General features: G+C 40.9%; 1 protein-coding gene across 2 annotated transcripts; it reads right to left on the bottom strand.

Moving 5' to 3' along the window:
• Nucleotides 1–820: 820 nt before the first annotated feature.
• DEPDC1 (DEP domain containing 1) lies at nucleotides 821–20,021 on the bottom strand. Of its 2 annotated transcripts, XM_073357369.1 has the most exons (12): nucleotides 19,892–20,021; nucleotides 18,445–18,710; nucleotides 17,684–17,834; nucleotides 16,384–16,499; nucleotides 15,631–15,761; nucleotides 15,269–15,316; nucleotides 10,667–10,807; nucleotides 9,281–10,162; nucleotides 8,377–8,549; nucleotides 5,930–6,106; nucleotides 5,436–5,621; nucleotides 821–2,498 (listed from the first exon to the last, which is right to left on the bottom strand). In XM_073357369.1, the coding sequence occupies exons 1-12, from the start codon at nucleotides 19,937–19,939 to the stop codon at nucleotides 2,358–2,360; spliced, it is 2,460 nt and encodes an 819-aa protein (XP_073213470.1). In that variant the 5' UTR covers nucleotides 19,940–20,021; the 3' UTR covers nucleotides 821–2,357. The 2 variants fall into 2 exon arrangements, with proteins under 2 accessions (XP_073213470.1, XP_073213471.1); XM_073357370.1 differs by lacking the exon at nucleotides 9,281–10,162.
• Between the last annotated feature and the right edge of the window lie 1,170 nt (nucleotides 20,022–21,191).

Genomic DNA, 21,191 nt, shown 5'->3' with positions numbered 1-21,191 from the left:
TGTTTTTAACCTCCATGCACTTTTACTTCCACATCATCCCATCCTGCTCTCAGCAAGTTCAGATGACACAGTAATAAAAACTCTCCCATCCCACAGATTTCCCACAAAAGACTAAAACAGACAGGTCTCAAAATGAATATTCCGTAAGTCACTCTTCCAGCATTCAAGCAACATTGTCCACAAATCTCATGATTCCTCCTTCACCATGTATGCTAATTGGTGTTGGATACAAATTCTTATCTTTCATAGGTGATATTATAATAATTCTGATGTAAGACACTATTTCACAGTATATACCTACTGATTCGGAATCTTTAAAGGTGACTTGCTTAGGGAAAGGGAAGAAGGTTTGTGCTTTACCACCTCCTATACACTGTATAAAGGCATTAACAAAAACTAAGTTTAAAACCAGCCTAAAAGAAAATCCCTTCCCTTTTTCTATCAGTTTCACTAGTTCTACCATCTCCCATAAGTCAGACAAGACCTGCATTTCTATTGTAAGAAAACAATCAGGATTTTTTTGTTTTTTGAGGGGTGGGCAAGATGACTCTCAGGCTATGCTTTTATAAATGCATAAGGAATGGCACAAATCTCCTCCCTCCTTCATCCCACCTTTTGCAGTTCACTAAGATTCTACATCATTTAGCTGGTTGTTGTTTTACAGCTGTAATGCAGCTACTTTATGTACAAGCTGAAGCCCAATTCTACAAACACTTACAAAGAGTAATCCCCTTGTAGGGCTACTCACATGTATACAGTTCCACATGTTTGAATTTAGGGGCTGGATCTGGATTGTTAAAGGGTGAAATTAGTGGTACAACTCCCATTGACTACAATAGGCCCAGGACTCATCCAAAAAGATTATCTACAAATCCAGAGTTTAAAAACTACACACACAAAAACACGTGCTCCCTACAATCAAAGTTTAGTTTCAGTATGGCTTAACATGCATGTACAACGTGCAAAAGAGTTTAACATTATGACAAGGCTTTTGCATTAGATAGATAAATAAACTGTGATTTAACTACATTAAATCACCAGCATAACTAGCAGTGACCATTTACATCTAATTTATACCTTTAACAATACATAAAAGTGCTTAAGGAATGGACAAATAAGTGACCCATAAAACTGAATGGATAAAACAAACCCACCCCCCAACAAAAGCTCCCTGCATATGCACATGTTGTCCTGAATTTAAAAGACAAAAATCAAACCCACCCACAAAAAACCCTGGCAACAACAACAAAAATAGTACACAAATGTTAGCATAGTGTATGGAAATACCTGTGAAAAAAAACCTACTTTCAAGATGTGAAATTTATTGCACAGAGATTTAAAATCCTGCTGAAGACAAGGGATGACATCCTAGCCATCAAGTCAACAGGAAAACTCCCATTGCGTTCATTAGGGCCATAATATCACCCATGATGTTTAAGAAAGGGAACAATACAGACATTTTCCAAAAGTCTTGTAAAAGCCAGCTCAGCAGTGTTATAAATAAAACACTGAGGCCTAATATACAATACCTATATGCCAATTTGGTTCAGTGTAGGTATATATCATCCTCCCCTCTTCCTTATTTTGTTCAAGCAGTGTTTCAGGTCAGTTATCCATGTATTTGAGACCAGCTTTCCATCAAAAATTAGAAATATATATAAAACCAAGTATAATAGTTTTAACATGTATAAATATATTAAAAAGTTAAAATGATTTTAATGATTTACAAATGAGTGCAAAATGAAAAGTATATATGAGTTTGAAGTTGGATAAACAGATTAATCCATAACCTAGGGTGAATTTCTAGCCCTACTGAAGCCAGTGAGGCCCGGATGTCACCTTTTTCAATCCAAAAAGGTAATCTTTTTTTGCAAGTACACACTATACGGAGTAGCCAACCAGAGCATTTATACAGTACACAAGAAATTATTAAAAACCAAAACTACAATTTAAATAGCATCATTTTCAAAACAGATTTAACAAAAAAGTTACAACAATATGCATACTATTAGTTTCCCAGACTCTAGTAATAACACACAGACATTTTTTGGTTACTAATAACTTCATGTTTCTTTTCACATTTCTTTTTACTTCTGTGATTCAACACATACAACTCAGTATTTGTTTGCATGTGTTGGGTAACTTGTAAACATTAAATATTTATCTCATTTCAAGATTTGATAAGTGAAAAATGATCTCCAGAACAAAGATACTTTGGCACCTTTTAACATAAAAAGTGTGCATGTGCACATCTCTCTCCCCCTCCACAAAGTAAATATCAGATTTTCATAGTAAGAATCCTTCACTAGACTATGCATATACCAACCAGATAAATAAATTCAAGAGGTATAGTTGAATTAGTATCTTAGGCTACGAAACTTTGGTTTTTTCAGGCTAAGCATTGGTTGCTTAATTGTTGGTTTGTTTTCAAATAATATTGCTTCACTTTCTGTAGTTGGAAATCTGTTCTGGTAGATCAGTGGATATTCCTTCTGAAACTAAAAAAACAAAAAAGAGTAATTATAAAAAAGACTACTTAAAAGAATATAACTGAACCTGATTAGACAACTATCAGTCTGGGGAGTAAGCCTGCTAGGCAGGATGAAAAATACCTTTGCTGTGATATCCTACCAAACCCCTGGCTCCTGCCCTACAGGAAAATAACCATTTTGTACTGCATTAAACTGTAACATTATCCCATTTCTATTTAATGCATTGTTTAAAAAAGTGTATAGTACTCCCTATTTTGTATTTTTGTCAGGCCTTACTTCCCTTCAATGCTTTACTCTACATTTTCTTTTCTATAATATAGCATGGCTTAACTCTTTAGTTCCTCTCTACGGCTAATTCTCCTCTTTTCCTTCTCTTTCTGCCTCCAACAGCTGCTGGGAAAGAGGTGCTAGAATACCTACCAGGATGGCATGTTTGAACCTGTTCATGGGTTTTATCTTTCAGATCGGACTCTGATAACTTTGAAGTCTCTCTCTCTCTCACGAAAAAGAAGTACATTCTCTCTCTTTCCCACGCCCACTCCATGGTCTCCTGGCTACTGTGTTTGAGATGGAGGTATGTGCAAGCACTCCTCTATCCTGTACTCAGCCAATGCCAGTTACCCTCATGCAGAACTACACTCATCTCTCCATTTTAAATATTATTCTCTGCTGTTGCTCCTGACTTTGTCAAACAGCAGTGACATAGACATGAGGCTTATCAGTTTGCACCATCCACAAAGTTCTGAACATTCCAATCAGCTTTCACCCTTCTGCAGCATAGCAAAACTGGAGCCATCTATCTGCAGACAAAGGAAGACAGTCTTGCACTGGCAGACACTCTGTTCTCATTTGGAATCTTTTATGACCATAACAACAGAAATATAGTTTTTTGCATTAAAGTTTAGATTATGAAAATATTGATGGTACTAGGAAAGCTTCCCCTACTCATCCTGTTTTCCATATCTGTAGATATGGAATATCACATCAAAAATGGGTTTCTGAAACCAAGCTGCTTTCCTATTATCTCTTCAATTTTTTGGTGCAGTGGTCGGGAAGAGGGTAAGTGGTATATGAACTTATTTCAACAGACCAAAAACTTTCTGCTGATGAAGTCAGCTTTTTCAAAATGACAGCACAGTTTATAGGCTTGGGGTGGGTGGGAGAAATAATTGGACCTACTCCTAAAGGAAAGAGCATATGGATTAAAAAAAAAAAAAAAACCCACAAAAAAAGCAACATGCTCCACAGGGTTATCATTTCAGGAAAGTATGTAGTGTCTGCCTCAAATCGCTGAGAGTACGACTACTAATTCTTACATATTCTCATGGCCTCACGCAGTCTTACAAATTAATTGACTTTATATGAGAAGTTCCCAGACTGTGGTGCATGTGCTCATTGAGTTTTTGGTGTACCACTTCCAAACAATATTTGCCCCCCCCATCAGTTTCAAACAAAAAGTCACTGGACGCACTGCAGAGTGCCAAAAAATGCTAGAGAAGCAATATGCACTTTTCTGGTTGCGTTCAGGTATAATGAAGGAACAACAATTCACCAACTATTCCAGCACAGTAATTTTATTTAGAAATTACAGTGTGTTGTGGCTGTGCAGATGAGCATTGTACTTTTATCTGTCTGGCTTTCTGCTAGACCTAGGCCTCAGCTTGAGCTACTGAGGCAAACTTGTGCATTTCAATATCACAACACCTGAGCATTTTTGTCCAAAAATACATATGCATACAGGGCCAGTTTAGAGCAAATGCAGTGAGCCCCAAGATCAAAGGGCTACAGCTAGAGGTCTCTCTACACTCCCTACTCTGCAGAGGCTGTAGCCTGACCCTTGCAGGGATGAAAGGCAAGGGGTACATGGGGAATTCCCTCCCGTTTCCACACAGAAATTTGGGGGTAGTCAAAAGATTTAATCTACCAATGCTGCTACTATTTATTTCATACAACCAGTTTCAATTAATTAAAAAAAAAATGGAGGGCCAGCCTTTAGGTTTGTGACCAAGTTTAAGAAACATTTCAAGTCCTAAAAAATCATTATTTTTGTGGAGGCTGGAGGAGGGGTAGTGGAAGAGGGAGAAGGGGGCAACTTGAAGATTTAAAAGCAGCTTTTGTGGAGCTGTGTTTGAGTCACAAGATGTGCTTAGTAAATTCTGGGACAAGTACACTATTCACTGATCAGAGATATTTGCCAAAGGGTTTCTGCAAGAGAAAAAAAATCCTCCAGCATTAAGTCCTGCCAAAGTTGTTGAGCTTTTAGTTTGACTGCTGGGCAGCAGATTAGTAGAATTTAGAAATATCAGATAACCTGAAGCAATATGTAAGTTATTCAGAATTCTATGAGTATGTTAGAAAGTACCAGTTATTTGGTCATAAGAGGGCTTCTCATTCCGAATAGTCTGGTCTTAAAATTTTAACCAAAACTACTATTTTTATTTTTGTGCCCTTCACATCAGAGTTTTACCTAGTGAAGATCCTGGCACAAAAATGAAACAAGAAATCTGGTGCATTTAGTATATCACAAGAAATAACTAATTTCTACCGCAGAGTTGGTATTTAAAGCAGAGGGCTTTGAAAAAAAAAATGATTTGTGTTTTACTCTTAAATTGTGCTTAGTTTGAAAAACATTGTTGCTAATCAACATGAATTCTTGTAGTGGAGACCAAGCTCCCTTCAAAACAGGATCAGAACTTGCCATCACAACAAGCACTCATCCAGATGGCTGTACCCAATTCTTTTTGCTATCAGACTAGAATTCATTTTTAAAGAGTTTGCTGATGTGCTAGGATCTAGTAATTAGGTAACTAATTCTCTCCTCCACCTCTATGCATGTTTTAAAACCAATTTGCATGCTGCAACTGAGTGTTCTAAAAAAAAAACCCAAAACCAAAGTCCCACCAAAAAAAAAAAAAAAAAAAAATAGCCCATTTCTTTTCTTACCCGTTTTAGCTTTTTCTTTTTGTCTCTCAGAGACAAGCTTTTGTCCTGGATAATGTTCTCCAAGAGTTCTGCAACTGCAGCTTGAGAGGTAGAAACTTTTTGTTCATCAAACTCCTGAGGAGTTATCCGCTTACAATATGAATAAGTTGGCAAAATAGCACTGATGTCTTCCCCTGGATGTTGGAACTGAAACAAGAATGGCAACAAAAGAGTCTACACATGCTTGAAGGATCTTGCCTGGTTGCAAAGTTATTGCCTCATTGGCATTCAGTTACATTGTAAATTAAATGCAAGTTTTAATAAGTTAAATTGCTAAAAAAAGTGAAAAACCTATCTATAATTGTAAAGCTAGTTGCATGAAAGTTTGTACTTCAAAACTATATTCCATTCCCTTTTTTTTTTTTATTTTGTAAACTAACAGTAGTAGTTTAATACCCTACAATTCATAAACAGCGATTAGCAAAGGGGTTTCAACTTTTTGTCACAGGACCCACCTGAGCGTTCTTTAGAGATTCTATATGATCTTGCACTGCAACCTGTAGGTAAGCTGGAACTTGAAAAATGTCCTGCTGATGATCCATTAGAAATGAAACTAATCTTGTGGCAAGTAGCTCATCAAGGTCCACTTCTTCCGCACAGCATAACACACATCGAGAAAAAGTCTGTATCATCTACAAGTATTTAACAGGTTGTTAGTATGTACAACTATAGCATTTGGATTCTTTTCTCTCTCCCTGCAGCTCCGTACTGCACTCCCTGCTACAGATTTGCATCAAAGTACCTCACCTTCCTGCACTATTGACATACATTGATAGAGCAAGGAGGAAATCTGCCATTTCCCCCCATTTGAAACAGTGATTTTTGTATAAAATTAGAATTATGCTCTGTTCTTATGATTAACCAGAGCTTAGTTTTTAGTTTCCAATTTAAAAAAAATTTAACCAGGAAGAAGAGTCCAAGAAAACTGCATCACAGTCACATTCTCCACTATGTAGGAAAAGCCACACATCTTGAAATAGCTATCTGGGTTACTTTTCCCCATGGAAACTTCTCCCGGTTTTGCACAGTAACAGCAGAAGAGGAGACTCAGAGGGAGTTAATGCTTGCAGAATCTAGAGCAGTGGTTCTCAACCCCTGGCCCAATCAACACAGCTGTGGCCCATGTAACATCCCCAGGGCCACACAGATAGTATATATATTGTGTGGATGCGGCCCACATAATATATAGAGAGCTGCATATGTGGCCCACAATGCTTATCAGGTTGAGAACCACTGATCTAGAAGCTAACATGCCACAGAGTTGATATTTCTATTCCTCACCTGCCCACTAGGTTCTTCCAAATTTAGCTCCCCTCTGCTTAAGGTAGCAGAGGGAAGCCAACAGCTCTAAATGAATAATGAACTAGTATTTATTTGGCACATTTCACCCAAATGTATTAGTGGATCCCAAGTGCTTTACAAAATGCAATAGGAATAGGTTTGTCTATGAAACAGTCATTTTTGGGATGAAACAAGGCAGTTTCTGAACATTTTGCAGCAATACAGCAATAGTTTAGGTAAGAAGTGAACAATATTCAGTTGAAGTTAGGGGAAGTGCTCTCCTTAAAAAAAAAAAAGCCAATCAAAAACTCAACACATAATTTGCACTTATACACGGTCTTCCATTTGCAGATCTCAAATCACTTTATTAATAATATTTATGAACTCCCCAGAATAATTACAGACTGTGTTGTGGCAGGATCTAGAGGCCCCAATCACTGATAAAGGCCCCACTGTAGTAAGGGCTGTATACACTGATTTGGGAATACAACTCAGATCTGCCTAGCTTCTAGCTCCATACTTCAATCAAAACTATACTAATTTCTTCACCATCCTTCCAGTTTATGTACGAAAACTTTAATAGTCTAGGGCTCACTGGCTAACACCCTTGTCTCTTGCACAAAAAAGAAGCATTATGAGATTTCAAGATGGCATAAATGGTCAGAACCTCTGTTACATCACTTGCAATAACTGACAAGTAGTTACTCATTTCTTGTTTCCCATTTTTAATTAACATTCTTGAATCAGTATTTGTTTAATGTGTTTTAAAATAACTGTAGGTACTAAGGTAAGAGAACCTACAGGTTTGATGTCATTCTAACAACTGTAAATACCTCTATTCTTTCCACTGCAAGCTTAAACTCAGTCCTTACAGCTATTCTTTAAGCCTTTCCACAGACTCACTTCTGTTTCCTTTCTGACATCGGACCTACTAGAGTTCAAAATGTAAACCCTACAGTTAGGTCCATTCTTTAATTTTAAGATCTAGTGGCATCGGTGTACAATAGCTAGAGTCCTGACACAATATTTATATAATAAAAAGGCTATGCTAACACTCAGCTATGGAAATTCACTCCATACTGGACAAAACAAAAATAAACTACCTCAAGTAGACACTCAGCAAGAGTTTTAGCCAAAAACTATTTTTCAAAACGTAGCCATTAGACCTTTTAAGATACAGGAAAGCAAAATAAGTTTTGTGTTCATATCAGTTAAAACAGAGAGTCAGTTAAAAAATACTTACAAGGTTTTGTAGGAATTTAATTCATAATATCAATTTAGTTATTGACAGTGAGGTGTAGAAGGAACGGGACAACACTGAAGCAAAAAGGATACTGAATCTTTTCTGTTCTTTTAGAAAGTTAATAAAGGCTGTTCAAATAAAGCGTTTTCCCAAAAACCTATTTTGAATATGTTCAGATGGAGTTAAACAAGAGAGTTCACTTTGATACAGATTTTCACAAGTATACCGGGGTGACATATCTGTGTTACATACTAGATGTAGTGAGACAAAGACTAAGTTCCTCCTTTAACATTGAATATTCTTGCTTTTCTCAGATTTAAGCATTATTTTTATGCTATTGAATAAAGCTATCCATACTCTTAGAAGAAGATGTCTTACCAGAGACCTTGTGCCCATTGCATCATGAAGTCGAGGCATATCAACATTTTGGCTGATTCGAGAGATCATACGCATTAGGAGTTGAAGCTTTCTACGATTTGGTGGAGGAAGCAACAAACAGCATATCTGTAGTGCTTCAATGGCAACCCTTTCTAAATGAGGCCGGAGAAGATCTAGAAGTTAATAATTATAAAAAACAGGTGTAATTAAGTTTTGAAACAATATGAAGGATAGTGGTACATCAATATCAGCAATTTCATTTTATTCAGTTAAGACAGCAGCCACTTTTTATGTTAGAGAAGACTGTGCTTTAAAGGGATCAAAGTTATTTCAACATTTTTTGCATGGTCTTCACCCCCAATTTATCTCATTTTGTTCTGACACATTATTGGCTCAGGTCAAGACCAGATAAGGAATATAACTGAAGCTATTTCTGCACATCAGTGTCGAGTATTTTCTGTTATTATATTATATATTGGTTAGCCAATTTCCAGGCTTCTAAAGACTCCTATAAACTTCATTCAGCATCCAGTTTCAACAACTGTGAAGAGACATCACTTAGAAACAGGGAAGTCTATGCTGATTCCTTTCAGATGTTTGTATCACAAGGAATAGTACTTACTTTGAACAAAGAGCAAAATATGGTGAACTGCTTAGACATCACTATTTGGAGAAGAGAGGATACTACCCAAGAGCATGTATTATGGAAGATAACAAAAGCTTGTATTTAATATAATTAGTTAAGTTACTTAACTTCATAGCCATTAGAATATTCTTTAAACAAACCATGAAAAACAGATTTTGCTATTTAAAAATCCAACAATGGAGCTAAAGAAAGTAGGAAAGCAGAGACAGTTAGTCAACACAGTAAGCCAATACCACATGCTTTGAAGAGCAATCTTACTTTGCGTGCCAGTCAACATAAAGGAAGCTGGAATGAAAGAGTTTTCTGAAAGTTCTACTGCACTTTTGCAGAGTCGTTTATTGACTGCGATATCAGAATCCTTAGGCTCATTTTCTACTATAGTAATCACACTGGTAGTACTTGATTTCCTTTGTCCAAGATGAACTATTGGATATGGTTTTACTGTGATTTCAGCAACAGGTGTATTGATGCCACTGCAATTTCTGGACTTACTGCTTCCAAGTAAACTCTGAGACCTGCAGAGTTGCTTAGATTTGTGATTCCCATTACATAGCTCTTGATCGTGAACTGTTGACGCAGACACTCTCCTGGAACCACACGGTTGTTTCTGCCCAGTGCTATTTGATCCAATATTCAACAGCGATTCTGCTTTGTACCCAGAGTGTAGTAGTGGGTTTTCCTTATTTTTGCCTGACTTTATGTTAATGTCAGATTGATAGAGGGAGTTTGATCCCACTTCACTACAAAAACTTGAGGTAGTAGCTGCAATTCGTTCCAAAGAATAGCACCTTGCCCTAAGTTTGAGAGGCTGGGCCTGTTCATTCTTTAAACCTGACAGATTTTGACAGCTTTCTCCTCTTAAGTCATGAGCACTGACTTGTTTACACGCAAAGTTATAGTGCTGTAATTTTTTAGCACATCCTTTTTGAAGAGTATGTTCATTTTGGGAAATATTTCCAGAAGGCTCAGATTCTTCCTCTTGTTTTTCAGTCTCTTTTCGAAGTAAACTTAGTAGAAGACATTCAGTTGACTTGAAAGAGTTCAAGTGCAGAGTTTTTGAAGGCTGTGGGTCACACGCCTCATCTTGGATACAGTATTTTCCACTGGGTCTATATGGAATTGTGATGTAGCCACACACAACTATCAGAAAATGAAATACAAGTTAAGATGCAAGCGGTGTGAAAGTGAACAAGATAAGAATGAACTGAAGTAGCTAAGTAAAACAGAACAGTTAACAAATATAAGACATTAATATAGTCCACATGGTTAGTTGTTTAATGCTTTTTTTTAACTACAAGACATGCAACAAACAGCCCATACATGCAGGATTAAGGACAATAAAACTTTACATTTAGCTTTTAGAAACAAGACAAGGATTAGTTTACACTATTTGAGACTGTGGTTATTATATTTTGATAGTATCAGACCAGATAATTTATATGGATTTATTGTCACAAGAATGTAATTCTATTTTCACTCAGATTGTAATGTAGAGCTACTACTGCACTGGTGGCCTCCCACAAATTCATACTGCCATACAGATTGGGGGCCAAATTCTGCACACAGTTACGTATATGTAACCCACTAGACTCAAATTTGTACTTAACACTTAACAAAATACATTATTTCTCAAGTCATACATACCAAGAATGTTCACAAACAGTTCATAGTATTCAAAAGTAAGCAATGGTTCAGGTAGATTGAGAAAGTAATCAGCAACTGTTCTGAACACATCCCGTTCAAAACCAACGTAAGTTGGTTGGCTCATGTCATTACTTCTAGGCCCTAAAAAGAAGGCGAGGAAAGAAGGCTCATGACAGTACTATTCTCATAATCACATATTTAAAATAAATAAATAAATAAAAACACCACACAACAAAAAACTTCTGCAACATTAGCAGAAAGAATGGTAGGAACGGCCTAGTATTTCTCAAGGAGTGTCATGTCAGCCATCTACTTATACAAACATTGGACCAATAGTTCAGCCTTGTGTAACTAGTACGCAGAAACAGAATAAAACTGTTTATATAGCAACAGATGAGCAAGAAGCTGTCGCTCAACTTTAGAAGATAGATACTTCAATATTAATAAATTAGAGGAAGTCCCTTATTTGACTACTTCAACCCATTCTGCTTCTCACCCACTCCTAAAAAAGGAGTCAAAAGAAGCAATTAATCTTAGTTTTTCTGTTAAAATTACTACAACAGCCCCACCCTCAAATCAAACAGATTACATAGAGATAAGCAATAAAACAAAAGTTACAGGCACCTAGGAGTTTATTTTCAGATACTCTGAATAGATTTAAGATTTTTTCCATATTCAAGACGCTTAGGGCTCAATTCACTAATAAAGCTGCTGAAGTTTTGTTTCTTTTTTCCATCTGGGAGATAGGTGTGCTTTTTTATTTTAAGTGAGCACACACTACTGAAAGCTTACATAACTGGTGCAATAACAGCAAACTTTGTTCACCTGTATCCCCCCTAGATGATCACAACTGCTCACTTTAGGTTTGCTCTTCACCCACTACAGCATCTTCAAAAGTGTGCAATGAACCATATAATTAACCAATTTATGGGCACGGGTGAAAACAAGGAGAGAATAAACTGAACCAGAGTTTCCCTGCAGATGGGTCTCCACCATACTCCCACAGAAAGATGGGCTAGGATGAAGCAAAGCAACAGCCTCTGCCCTGTCCCCATTTTCCTTTAGTTTTCTTCACAAATGGTCTCTGGCTTTTTAGGGGCTGTGCATGAAATGGGGGAATGTCACTTTCTGTGAATCACCCAGTGCAAACTTAACTCCAGGCTCTATTAGCTGCATATGAGCCCCTTCTGCAGCTGCTACCGAACAGTTAGAGACACATATATGCATGCAATGACACAGCCATCATAGCTTCTTATTGAGCTTTGCTGGAGGTTGTGGGGAGAGAGGCCGTAAAAAAGCCACACAGTGGCACAGGCACCAATGCAGATACAGTAACTCCTCACTTAACGTTGTAGTTATGTTCCTGAAAAATGTGAATTTAAGTGCAACAATGTTAAGCGAATCCAATTTCTCCATAAGAATTAATGTAAACGGGGGGGGGGGGGGTTAGGTTCCAGACAAATTTTATTTTGTCAGACAAAAGGCATTATATACATTTTAAACAATTTTAAACAAGCAATTTAATACTACAGTCATCATTGCTGAGTATGAAGCTTGGTTGAGGTGGTGGAGTCAGAGATTGGAAGAGGGTGGATTGTCCGGCTGCTCCTCTTTCTGAACTTACTGAACTAAAAAAAACACATCGAGAGATTGTTGTTTTGCTTTCCTTCCCCCCCCCGGTAAATTTCTTTATAGCAAGTCATTAGATGACCAACTTCCCTAATCACTTTGGAGCAGCATTCCCTGTCAGGATTGTCATCACTCAACCTTCAGCCCGCCCACTCCACCCCTGCCCCCAAGCCCCCCCCTTCCCTCAAGCCCCCTCCCCCTTTACTTTGCACGCTGTGTCCTCACTCCTCCCCCCTCCCTTCTGAATGTGGCAAGCCATCTGATTGCCGCAGGCAGGAGAGGGACGGGGGAGGCGCGCCGAGTCTTCCCCCATCCCCCCTGCCTGGGGCAATCAGCTGGCTTGCGGTGTTTAGGAGGAAGGAGGGAGGAATGCGGACTCGGCGCGCAGGCTCCCCCTCCCTCCCCACCCTACCTCCTGCCCAGGGCAATCAGCTGTGTTCAGGAGGCAGGGGAAGCCTGCGCACCGAGTCCTTACTCCTCCCCCCCTCCCTCCTAAACCCCACAAGCCAGCTGACTGCCACGGGCAGGAGGCAGGGGGAGGAGGGGGAAGGGACCGATCCATGAGGTCTGCCGGCGGGTGGATGGCGCTGTTGGGGGGGTGGGGGTCTGCTTAGGGCGGCTCCCAGCTGTGGAGAAAGTAGGTAGCCAAACAACATAACAGTCGAGCATCGCACAACTTTAAATGAGCATGTTCCCTAATTGATCAGCAACATAACAATGAAACAACATTAACCGGGACAACTTTAAGTGAGGAGTTACTGTACAGTACATGTGAAATGGTGAGTTGGAAGACATGACATTTCTAAATTTTGCATGCCCCAAACTGCTTCTTTGAGGAGAACTGCTCTGCAGGAAACTCGATGAGGTCAAACTCATGTTTTCCCTACCTCTCCAAACTCTCTCCAAAAAAAAAAAAAAAAAAAAGTTACACATCAGATTCTGTACAACTGATGAAGAATTCAATTGGATACAAGACTTTCAACATAGTCATACATATTTGTTCAACAGCATTTATAAACTGTGGGTTTTTTTTGTTTTTTACAGTAACTCCTCACTTAACGTCCTCCCGCTTAACGTTGTTTCTAAGTTATGTCGCTGCTCCATTAGTGAACATGCTCGTTTAAAGTTGTGCAATGCTCCCATATAATGTCATTTGGCTGCCTGCTCTGTCCACTGTTTGTAGGATTCTGTGGATGAGCAGCGACTGTGGATGAGCAGCAGCAAGGGAGCATTGCACAAGTTCCTCTTCTCCGCCTCCTCTCCCTCCCTCTCAGCGTCTCCCTAGCTGCCAAACAGCTGTTTGGCGGCAGGCAAGAGCTGGGAGGAAGAGGGAAGAGCAGGGATGCGGCGTGCTCCGGGGAGGAGGTGGAGAGGGGCTGGGAATAGACGGGCCTGGAGCATCCCCTGGCAAAGTCGGCGCCTGTTCTTCTGGGGGAAAGCTGCTGCTGATGCTGCGCAAGGCGCTTCCTAGCATCCTTTCCTACCTCATTGTCTGTAGCGGGCTGTGCCTGTGTGGGGTAAGCCAGGAGCACCTCTCAACCACAGTACAGTACAGTATATAATGCCTTTTGTCTGCCCCAAAAAATTTCCTTGGAACCTAACCACTCGCATTTACATTAAATCTTATGGGAAAACTGGATTCATTTAACATAGTTTCACTTAAAGTTGCATTTTTCAGGAACATAACTACACTGTTAAGTGAGGAGTTACTGTAAATGAAGGACTGACATCCCAAAATCCCAAGTGAAGTCATTTCTATTAGCCCACTTCACATGTGTAATTTTTTTTTTTAAAGTTTATAAACTTTGCTAATTTTTATATTATTTTTAAAAAGGCTATTTTAGTCCAGGGCAAAGCCAAGAACCTGAAAAAATGCAGTGTAGATCATTACATAGATAGAAGTGACACCCATTCATTTCTCAAGAGAATTTGCTTAATTTTGCTATACTGATTCTACAATGTAGGAACATATACCTATGTCTTGAAAATATTCCACTTCTTCATTTCATTCCCTCTTTTCTATATAAAAACTAGAGTGGAGAGGACTGTGCTGCAAGTTTGTCACACCTTCAGTTATGGATAGTGGCTAATAAAGATAGTTCTTTAGAGTGGAAACTATGGAATATTTTACATCAAGAATGCCAAAAATCTTGAGCACTGTTGATGCCTATTCAGAAAAAATAAAAATAATCACATTATGGGCTGGGCTAGGCCAAACTAGCAAACTCTTCAAGGTTTGGCTCAGAGTTTTTTCTGAATTATTTCACAGCCTGGGAGAAGCAAGCAATTCTGTGCAAGAAGCAGGTAGTTTAGTCCCTGGAATACCACATCTGAGAAGGAACCACAGAGGCACTGTGCCTGAAGACTCAAGTTTCATCTCTGCTCAGCTCCTGCCAGCATAGCTTCTTCCAGTGACTCAGCAGTCTGTAGCTACCACTTGGACCCCTCCTTATAGTGAGAAGAGATAGTGAGGTCCTCCAGCATAGCAGGGCTCCATATTACATTAATTGAGTTCTAAGTTGTATGTTCCTGCAGATTCCCTAATTGGTTGGGGAATGTTGCCGTCTTCCTCTCACTTCAGTTAAAATCCCCAGCTGACCATCCCCTTCTGAAAGGGCAGGGAGAGATTCATGCATGGATCCACAGAGTGCAACCTGGTACTAGGATATTTAGGTAGTCTACTCAATGATTAGGAGTAGTACATTGGTCTATAGGATCTCTTTTCTCTTTAATGCACACGTAACTTCATTATCTTTACCTCTTCTTCCTTATAGGTCACCTCTGTACACAATTGTTTTATGCAGCCTACTGTTATATCTTCTGAATACATCAGGTTGTTAGATATAGTTGAACTTGCATCCAGTGTAGAAGAGCTTAGTACCTCTCACGTATAAGCAAACATTTTGGAATTTCCACTCCTCAAAATAAGCTTCTTCACATCTGAAATTTAAAGACTACTTTTGTATAACTTACAGTATGCAAGGCACTTCATAGCTGACAATACCCAATGAGGGAGGTCTTCTGCAAAAAAAAATTTAAGAAAATTGTTCAGCAACTGCCACTATATACTATATACTCTAGCCACCTGATGTTAAACTTTAAATACAGGAAGATCATATATAGAATTTAATTAGTTTTAAAAGAATACATAGAATCACTATACTTATTACATTCTCACCTGCCCTACTTTTTAATTTTGAAAGAAAAGTAGACTACAGAAGTTATCACCCTAAGCAAATCTGTTTTAAGTACTACTATAGTTAATTACTGTCATCCACCACTTGACAATAACTAAATACTGGCACTTGAAGCAAATGTCAAAACCAAAACCAAACCTGATTTGTTTTGCAGAACAACAACACCATGTTTACTTGTGTTAGTCATGTTGTACATGACATATTGAGGAATTACTTGCGCTGAGTGCAAGACTTCTTCCAAAGATGGTAGACCTAAAATGGTTTGCAAGCTGTAGGGTGGAAGAGAACAAATGTTGTTTCAGAAGTCTTGATAGCACGTGAACGCAAGCTAATTACTTTAGGACCTCTTCAACAAGCAATAAAACCTCAAAATTTAACTTATTAAACTCTAAGTTCTTAGTCCAAGACCAAAGCTTCCAAGTGTCAGAGATAAGTTTTTATGCCACAGACTAAAGGTCTGTCTGAACCAATAGGAAGAGCCAACAACAAGAAGCAGGCCATAAATTCAGTGTTTGAGGAAGTGTGCCAGATACACACCACAAAGGAAAGGAGGAAGAGAAAATCAGCTACTCAACGTGCAATTCTCACTCCTTATAATATTTACTTTAGCAACTTTCCTAAATATAATACTGTGGTCCTTGATAATATATTAGAAAGTACATGGGTTACTTGTGTAACTTAGCAGAACTACTCCTTCTGCAGGATTAAAAAGTTTTCTGAAAAATTTAAACATTTGTTTAGATCATTGATTATTGACACAGCATATAGTCATGGATGTACCTTCTGCTCTGATGGTATGTTGAAGCTAAAATGGCCTAATCCATATGTACTGGCAGGAAAAGATATATACACACGCCCTCCCCAACCATTTCCAGTTTGTTATTGACTTACTGTATCAAAATTATGTTTCGCCAAATTTCTTCTATATCCTCTTGACTTATTTTCTTCCTGTGTAAGTTTTCCTTGTCCTCTTCCATTATTTCACTTTTTGTGTTTTCTATGTTCTCCTACAAATAAGCAATCATGCATGTTATATTTTGTTGACTCTCTGAAGTAGCTCAAAAGCCAAACTCAAAATTCCAGTAAAATGTTATTTAAAAACAAAAACCTACTCACATACACTTGTAAAAAGGCTCTATTCTAAATTAAAGAACACATTCATTTTCTTTTTTATAATTTAAGATCTCTTAACACTAAATGGGTCTTCTCCCATCTTAAAACAGAAGGCTAAAGCTCTTTTCCATCCACAGAAATGTTTGCCGTCCACTGCAGAAAAAAAACCCCAACCATACTTCCATAATTTTGAAATTTAAAGGCAAAAAGTAACAAAATGCAGAATGAAATGTGAGACCAAGGCCCTAAATACTGAATGCATGCATAAGTGCTTGCAGGACTGAGACTGGGGCCTAAATTCAGAAAGTCAGAAACACAAAAAAAAATTAGCAAAAGTATAAAACAAATAATGACCGGTCAGCTTTATTCAAGGTTGTAGAGTTAAGCAATTTAACAGCTAAGTAATGTACCCTGATTTAGTGTTCCTAAAATGTATAGTTTCTAAGATTCCTCATAAATTCTTAATCATCTGACAAAAAAGAATAAAATATTTAAATATATAAAACATATTCGGGGGGGGAATGAGGAAGAGCATTAAGTGATCTTTTTTAGTTCTGTTATTATGTGAGTAAATGAGGGAAAAAAAAAAAAAAAAGAATAAGCCAATACCAGTCTATTGTTAATCTAAAGTTGTGGGTAAGAGAAGAGGTTGGATATATCGATTTCAGTTTCTACTGTACAGTGTAGTTCAATCTACTACATACAATTCAAAGCCAGAAATATTTAATTTCACTATTTCCAATTTGTCAGATTTCAGCAAGTCCACGTAAAAGTTTACAATTAAAATGGTTTTCATACAAACAGTATTTTGAACATCTACCGTTCATGTTGCATTCCAAGCTTTAAGCAGCCACATACAGCATAAAGGCTTTTTGTTACCAGGGCTGCTGTGTCTTTCTGTCGCATTCTCATACTGTTGTACTTCACTGAGAGTAGTCCAGAGGAAACTGCTAGTTTATTTTTTCAGCTGGAGATGAAGATTCTATAGAAGTAGATGATACAGCCACTAAAGGATAATTATATGTGTTTTCCTAATGCTGAAAAGAACACATGAACGATAAGAAGCACAAGTTATTACCAGAGTATCAAGTAATTCATATTTTTTAGGAGTCCTTCTGGAGAAATGTGGTAGTTTAAAGAGCCTTTCTTCCTCTTTTGGAATATTTTCTGTGTCCTCTTTCAACAGGGACCTTCTTGGCAAAGTTTTAACTGGAGAGGTTGAAGGGAATCTATAATTAACAAGAGAAATGTAAATACATTCGGAACATATTAAAAAATAACTTAGTTTCATCAAAAAATTTAGTGCCCAGTGATGATTCCAATAAGACTCTTTAGAGGCTTAAGATAAAAAGAAGAAAACACAGAACACCTCTACAACATATACCTAATTTAAATTAGGCAAAATTCCAAATTAGCTTTGGACTATCATTCCCTTCTCTCAAATTCATTGGAGGTCAGTAGGGGGAAGTTCAACTTTCAAGTTAAGTCCTTGGAGAAGATTCTGCTCCAATTATACCTTCTGTACGCTGTAGAAGGCACTGGCGTGGGAGGGAGACAGCACAATGTAGGAATGCTTATGCATGCTATCCATCTTGCAAGCTCTGGGGCCAGGGTGGGGTTCAGGAAAGGCCCCTTGCACTTAGTGCTACAGAAATGCTGGGCTGCAGCCCATAACAGCATTATTAATGAAGGAGTAGAGGAAAAGCAGACTTCTTGGTGAATCAGTATTGCTTTTGATTGAAAATTACTTTCCCCACAGTAAAGTAACTGCTGATCCCGTTACAGAGTACTCTTGGTTAGTTTTCACAGCTTAGCAATTTGCATACACCCGTACAGCACCTGAATAGGTTGTTGTTGTCATCTAGATTTTCTGATCCCCATCTTCCTTTTATGTCCTCAATTACATGATTCTTGAGAAACTTTCTTAGTAATTGAACGGTTTGTTGCCTAGTAACTTCTGGACCAAAATTCCTGTTGCTCCTAAGCAGTTCCTGGAGCCAGTCCACGGCTTCCACGGCACTAAAACAATTACCGTATTTTCTGAAACGTTGCCTGTGCTTCCGCAGTGGCATCCCTGCTCGAAAGTATTTAGTAACTTCATTCCACTGCAAGGGAGAGGGAACGAGGAGGGGGGGGGGGGGGAGAAGACAAGATGAAAGCAAAAAGTTGAGCGCATTTAGATCACGGGTCCCCATTCCTTCCAGCCAGGCCCCCAGCCCTCATTGCTCCCTTTCCCCCGTCCCCTCAGGGGCTCCAGTCCCCCCAGCAACCCCCGGACCCCCATCGTGCCTTGCTGCCTTTGCCCCGTCCCCTCAGGGGCTCCAGTCCCCCCAGCAGCCCCCCGACCCCAATCGCCCCTTGCTGCCTTTGCCCCGTCCCCTCAAGGGCTCCAGTCCCCCCAGCAGCCCCCCGACCCCAATCGCCCCTTGCTGCCTTTGCCCCGCCACCCGTCCCCTCAGGGGCTCCAGTCCCCCCAGCAGCCCCCGGCCCCCATCGCCCCTTGCTGCCTTTGCCCCGTCCCCTCAGGGGCTCCAGTCCCCCCAGCAGCCCCCGGCCCCCATCGCCCCTTGCTGCCTTTGCCCCGTCACCCGTCCCCTCAGGGGCTCCAGTCCCCCCAGCAGCCCCCGGCCCCCATCGCCCCTTGCTGCCTTTGCCCCGCCACCCGTCCCCTCAGGGGCTCCAGTCCCCCCAGCAACCCACCGACCCCCATCACGCCTTGCTGCCTTTGCCCCGTCACCTCAGGGGCTCCAGTCCCCCCAGCAGCCCCTCGACCCCCATCGCCCCTTGCTGCCTTTGCCCCGTCCCCTCAGGGGCTCCAGTCCCCCCAGCAGCCCCTCGACCCCCATCGCCCCTTGCTGCCTTTGCCCCGCCACCCGTCCCCTCAGGGGCTCCAGTCCCCCCAGCAGCCCCTCGACCCCCATCGCCCCTTGCTGCCTTTGCCCCGTCACCCGTCCCCTCATGGGCTCCAGTCCCCCCAGCAGCCCCCGGCCCCCATCGCCCCTTGCTGCCTTTGCCCCGCCACCCGTCCCCTCAGGGGCTCCAGTCCCCCCAGCAGCCCCCGGCCCCCATCGCCCCTTGCTGCCTTTGCCCCGTCACCTCAGGGGCTCCAGTCCCCCCAGCAGCCCCTCGACCCCCATCGCCCCTTGCTGCCTTTGCCCCGTCACCCGTCCCCTCAGGGGCTCCAGTCCCCCTCCCCACCAGGAAGCGCTTTGAACCTCACACTCCGGCACCCCACAGACTCTCCCCCCGCCCCGCGTGCTGACCCGCCGCCCCCATCCCCTCTAACCAGCTTTGTGGCGCGGTAGGGCCCCGCTGTCACCAGCCGGCTCTCCATGTTGCTCGCCGCGGCCCCGAACGCAGGCCGGAGATGGCGGGTGCTGGGGGAGGGGAGCGACCACCCAGCACGATGACACTTGCTAACCGTCGTGGTCTAACTGTTTGAATTGACGGCCCGAGCGCTCCGGGGCCGCTGATTGGAGGAGCCCGGCGGCCACATGACAGAGAGCGCGATCAGGTGACTTAGCAGGAAGCAGCCCCGGGCACTCGGGAGAGGTGGGTGCGCGCGCCCTGCGCATGTTGGGGTGAGCCAACAGGTGGGTGGGGCTGGGCATTCCTGGGCCCTGAGCTCCAGCCCTATCGCAGCGTCAGCGGCCCCTGTGCCCAAAGCTTCTCCCACAGGCTCCTGAGCTCCGGTCAGGCAGCGGCCGCAGTGGTGCACTGAATGGGGGGGAAGGGCTCACCCTCACCGTTTGTAACACCGTGGCCATGTGTCTCACTAACTAGCAGCGCGTCACGACTCACGGGGCAGCTCTAGAAACCACATTTGCAGTGTTGCTTACTCTTGTGATTTTATTGCCCGTCTCAGAAGGTTCGGTATTTAAAGCCCTAACTCCTGGATTTAGGGTATTACGGGAGTATCTCAGCTTTATTTTCAAGGTGTTAGCCCTCCAGGTTGCAGAGGAAAAGCTTGAAAACATATATCGTATTGATTATGACACAGAAGACATAAGAAGAACCTCAAGAGGATTTTTTTCTTTTTGTGGAACACAGCACAATCTTGTGAAAATCATCCCTAAAAAACAAACAAGGCAGCAAAAACGAATTTGCATTGTGGCTCATCAACGTGCAGGGGGGAAGAATTCTAAGTGGTAATGAGTGAGGTACAGGCAGACATTTCAGTCATAAATTAGCTGTGAACCCAAAAGGGGTCAAATAACTTGCACCCTATTAGAAGCAGTACATTTTAGTCCACACTGAAATGTCAGATCTGAGTTTACTCTCATATAATCTCAATATCTCCTCCATCCCCAGTTGCTGCCCCAGCTCCACCTTCAGCCCAACCTCTGCTGCTGCTGAGGAAGCCTTGGCTGTTCAGTAATGGGGCGGGGGGACATGGACACATTCTGTTAATGGTAAAGGGGGGCATGACTGGAAGAGTTTGTGCACCACTGAATTAGAGATTGGTTTAAGCCCCAAAGCATACGTTTTAATGTCCCTTACAATATTTATACCATTATTTACAATAACTCTGGATATTCGTATTATCCATATAATTCTCCAGTCTCTTATTGAATCTTAATAAGTTC

The sequence above is a fragment of the Lepidochelys kempii genome, chromosome 8, assembly GCF_965140285.1.
Source record: "Lepidochelys kempii isolate rLepKem1 chromosome 8, rLepKem1.hap1, whole genome shotgun sequence".
In the NCBI taxonomy this organism is placed as follows: domain Eukaryota; kingdom Metazoa; phylum Chordata; order Testudines; family Cheloniidae; genus Lepidochelys; species Lepidochelys kempii.
The sequence above is the reverse complement of the archived record's forward strand: the minus strand, read 5'-3'. Positions and strand labels throughout refer to the sequence as shown.